Source organism: Hoplias malabaricus, chromosome 2, assembly GCF_029633855.1.
Source record: "Hoplias malabaricus isolate fHopMal1 chromosome 2, fHopMal1.hap1, whole genome shotgun sequence".
NCBI lineage: Eukaryota > Metazoa > Chordata > Actinopteri > Characiformes > Erythrinidae > Hoplias > Hoplias malabaricus.
Window position 1 is genome coordinate 66,206,610 of NC_089801.1, and position 697 is coordinate 66,207,306.

Sequence of the window (697 nt, forward strand, 5' to 3'; positions counted from 1 at the left end):
TAATACAAACAACGAAACGTTTCCTAGGAGCGTCCCTGTAGTTATTTAAGCAGCAACCTGCTCTTGCTGTGCTGTGTGGAGCTGAGGGTCAAACAAGGAGAACTAAAACCACTGTTATACAACACTTTTATACAGGATTAACCGTGAAAAAAGGTGCAAATGATGAACCTCTTACATTCTCTTGTCCGACGGGACGAGTTGGCGGTGCATGGCGAGGGAGAAGCCGAACAGACTTTTCGCATCCCCCCTTTTCTGCACCACGTTCGTCGTGTCCAGGTTAAACGCCGATATTAGACTCAGGTCCAGTAGGCACAGCAGCGTAGTCACAGTCCGGATAAACGCCATGGCAGCTCCGCTCGGGTTTACCTCAGCCTCGGCTCTGGTCTTTACCCTCTCTGCCTCTCTTATCTGTGGAGCTGATAAACTCCAGTGTGAGATGAGCTGGAACTTTTTTTTGGTCCGGGACACCACTGACCCCGCCTCCCGCTCCAGTAAACCCGCCCCTCGTCTACCTGTAGGTAGCTAGGGTCGGGGTGATTAACCTGCCTGTTGCTAGGGGGTTGTTTTGCTAGTTCTGCTAATTCTGTGGAACTAGTGTGCCTCAAAACGGAACCCCAGAATTCTGTCTAGTTACAAAAAGCACTTAACCACATCTATATAGCGTGTAGCGCTTTAGAAAGTTGCAATGAGAAACCTT

General features: G+C 49.4%; 1 protein-coding gene across 2 annotated transcripts in view; it reads right to left on the bottom strand.

The window, feature by feature from the left end:
- The window catches only part of itga6b (integrin, alpha 6b), a 25,690-nt gene extending 25,264 nt beyond the window's left edge, over window positions 1-426 (bottom strand). For both annotated transcript variants that reach the window (XM_066660969.1, XM_066660970.1), the window contains exon 1: window positions 176-426. In XM_066660969.1, coding sequence (XP_066517066.1) covers window positions 176-345 — 170 coding nt within the window. In that variant the 5' untranslated portion in view covers window positions 346-426. The remainder of the gene's footprint in view (window positions 1-175) is intronic.
- Between the last annotated feature and the right edge of the window lie 271 nt (window positions 427-697).